At 37.7% G+C, this 3,370-nt stretch overlaps 1 protein-coding gene across 10 annotated transcripts in view; it reads right to left on the bottom strand.

The window, feature by feature from the left end:
• Window positions 1-185: 185 nt before the first annotated feature.
• The window catches only part of LOC102681371 (dystrophin, isoforms A/C/F/G/H-like), a 428,634-nt gene continuing 425,449 nt past the window's right edge, over window positions 186-3,370 (bottom strand). For 9 of the 10 annotated variants that reach the window (XR_004150464.1, XR_004150465.1, XR_421758.2 and 6 more), the window contains 2 exons: window positions 3,272-3,370; window positions 2,877-3,188 (listed from right to left, as the gene is read on the bottom strand). Coding sequence is in view for 1 of the 10 variants with exons in the window: in XM_031510344.1 (XP_031366204.1) it covers window positions 913-1,013; window positions 1,777-1,884; window positions 2,245-2,359; window positions 2,550-3,188; window positions 3,272-3,370 (1,062 nt within the window). In the remaining 9 variants the exon portion in view is untranslated. Of the gene's footprint in view, window positions 1,014-1,776; window positions 1,885-2,244; window positions 2,360-2,549; window positions 3,189-3,271 lie in introns of those variants that run through there. The other variant, XM_031510344.1, reaches the window with a different exon arrangement.

The following is a 3,370-nucleotide window of genomic DNA, read 5'->3' as shown; positions in this document are numbered from 1 at the left end:
TATATATATATATATATGCACATGCATATATATATTTCATTCATTTATTTATATATGTATATGTATATGTATATAATGATATGCATGTACGTGTGTCGTGTGTAACGGTGTATCATCATGTATCGATGTAAAGTTCCGTATTTGCAGAAGTACGGGAAGATACCAGGATATTATCATACCCTCTGCTCTCTTCCTTCTTTCTTATTTCTCTTTTTTTTTATGTGTCATCTAAAATCGCATAACATGTACAACGTGTATGTTATTTAATGTCAAGGAAGAGCCTGTGGCAGTGAACAGAATGGGTATGTAAATGTAATCTACGATCTAGAATAGAGTACGTGATTTAATACATTGCTTTTGCATGCATTGTTAATGATATTTCCGTTCGTGTAATTTTCTTATAATCGTTACATTTCATCCTCATCACCTTTATTTCATCACTTCCATAATAATTTTTTTGTTTTTACTTTAACTAGTAAGCATATATAACAACTGATTCATTTTTTTCTTCTTGCTTTTTATTTTCTGATACGATTATTCTTTCTCAATGATATGACGTGTCAATATGTAATAAAGTTACTCAGGGAGCCGCCAAAGCCAAACCATAATCGTTTCTGTCAATATAATTTAGCTATACAATTGTATATATCAAAACTTATAAAATACCCAAAACCACTATGGCAGCTAACCCTGACCCTGCATTTTTGCATGATATTTTCCTTTTGATATGCGTTTAGAGCCATACATTGGTCATTGATTTAAAACATTTAAAAGTTCGTGGATCTCGCGTGCGTGTATTATGTATATGTGCGTGATCAATCGAATCGGTCTCGTTTTTTTTTTTCTTGTCGTTTCCATCGATATCGTTGAAACGCAAGGGAATATCCTCGATTAGAATCGTGATAATAGTCGTTATTTGAAAGCCGGTGGTGGTGCCCTTTGTCCGTTCGTTTTCGACAAGTCCTCACTGGTCATCACCGTCACCAGTTCACCGACTGCTTTCCCTAAGTCTCCTAAAAGAGAATATTTCAATTTAATTTTTTGTTCTGAATTGAATTTCTACTCCTTCGTTTGCTATTTATAATATTGAAGATCACCTTTCCTTTAAGTACATAAAGACATTATCATTTCATATTTAAACATTTATATTTATCGATCCATCACATGCAGGTATAAAAAAACATTGATGATTGATGGAAACACTGCCTGGCGGATAGGTATTTGAGTTTGTGATCGTAGACACGTAGAAGCGACACGTAGAGCAGACAAAAAAGTTAAAATATAAATACGATAATGTATAGGGTGGAATGTTGAGAAGATGAATCGAATATTTCTAATATTTTTGAAGATGTGAAATTATATATCTCTATTAATATCAAATTTTAACATCTTCGTACAATATTTATATGTACTTTTTTTTATATTTATCATTTTTTTTTCACCCTATACAGTTAAATACAATCAGATATTAAATTTCTTCATATTAGTGAATATACATGATAATATTAAGCCACAAACGATTCTCGATTGAATAAGATTAAACGTATTTCAAGGGATAGTGCGTATAAAAAGAATGAGCGGGAAAAGAAGCATTGATAGTCTCACCTTACATCCATTCTGTGGCGTGAAAAACAGGAAAGCATGGTTATTGTTAAGCAGAAATGAGATCGTGCATAAGAAACGTTCGACATAGCAGATTTTTTTTTTTTGTAATTTTTGATTGCACTACATATAAAAAATGATCATATTGATTGACACACGAAGAATAGAACGAACCTGCCATGTGCAAGAGATTGCCCACGTTGTGGGCAACACTGTGAGAATGCGGTGGCGGTGGTGGCCTCTCTAAACTGCTCACTCTTCCCTCGTTCGAACCTCCACCACCTACGTTCATATACCCATACCAATAAGCTTTATGCTAATCTCTTTGGCACTTTGCGAAACGCTCATTAATATGCAGTTAGTATTTAATAGCGTCAGAAATACCCTGCGCCCACTTATTTTGAATAATGAATATGACTCCAAGGCGTATGCGCCAGCATTGTGAATCATTTAAACTCCACTTATGAGTACGAAAGATTTAATTTATGAGTAAAGAATATTTTTAAATTAAATAACAAACTGCGAAAAATTAAAACAGATTGAAATAAGTTATTCGCGTAAATGATGATGTTGATTCGATTCACCGTTTCTATAAGCAATAAAATAATTAATAGTAACACATCACATCGTTTTTTATTTTACCTGGGGAATCGTGATAATGTCCGTTCATTTTAGCAGGCGAATCAGTTGCCAATTGAGATGCTGTAACGCTTCGCGTTTGTAATGTGCCTGTCTTAGATGGCGAGGAAGCATTTGGCTGCAAAAACAAATAAGAAAAATAATCAGTCATTTATAATGCTACAAATCTGTTTAAAATACATTGAAATTTAAAAAAACTCATACTTCTCTAACTAAAGAGAGCTTTAAAGAATCTTTTACTTATCTATAAACGTCATCATATAAATTTCACGTTATAGAAACAACTATCAAAGTCAACTTAAACGCACCTCGTCCAAAAGTTGTCTGAGTCTCTGCAACTGAGCCTCCAGTTGACGATTATGATCCTCTAGTATTTGCATGCGCGCCTCTAATCTGCCCTTGTGCTGTCTCAACAATTTCGCCTCGGCGATCATGTCACAGTCAGGCTGTCGGTTGCCATGGCCGTCTTCCGGCGTCGAGCCCGGCGTCTGTTTCGAGCGCAATCGTTCGTATTCCGCTTGGAGTGTCGCGTTCTCTTCTTCCAGTTCGCGTATCATCGCTTCAAGCTCCTCTCTTTGCTCGGCATCGATCGCGGCCATCACCTGCACGGGGCTTCTTGGCACGTTTACATTGTCGCCCCCGTTCAAGCTCTGGCAATAATGAGCGATCAGCTGATGCTCGTCATCGCTGTCCGGTGTCGAGTTGCTTCTTGTGCGCGATAGTTCGACTTCCGCCAACCGGGATGCGTACATCTCCAGCCGGGAGTGCATGTCCTGGCTGAGGGAGCTATGTTGCGGCGACGGCGCCGGGCTTTCCAACGCGTCTCCCTCCAAAACGGTCTGCACCGGCAGATAACCGACTCTTGGATGCTTTTTGAAGTATCTCTTCGACTTGAATTTATTCCGAAGCGCTCTCGTAAAGTCGCGCACGTCCTCGCCAGATGTGGTCTACGAAATAAACGAGTGTTATTGTTTCGTATTACGGAAGGCATATAAAGAGAGCATTGTATAAACGAGGCGTAAAGTTTTACCGCGGTGCAATATTCCTGCATCGGATGCGTCAACTTGTGGTTCTTCGCTTTCCTGCCTGAGAAGAAACAGTTCTGGCACATGTCGAAATTGAAGCATTT

Source organism: Apis dorsata, unplaced genomic scaffold (assembly GCF_000469605.1).
Source record: "Apis dorsata unplaced genomic scaffold, Apis dorsata 1.3 scaffold_222, whole genome shotgun sequence".
Lineage (NCBI taxonomy): Eukaryota > Metazoa > Arthropoda > Insecta > Hymenoptera > Apidae > Apis > Apis dorsata.
Note: the sequence above shows the minus strand (reverse complement) of the source record. Positions and strands in the feature narration are given on the sequence as shown.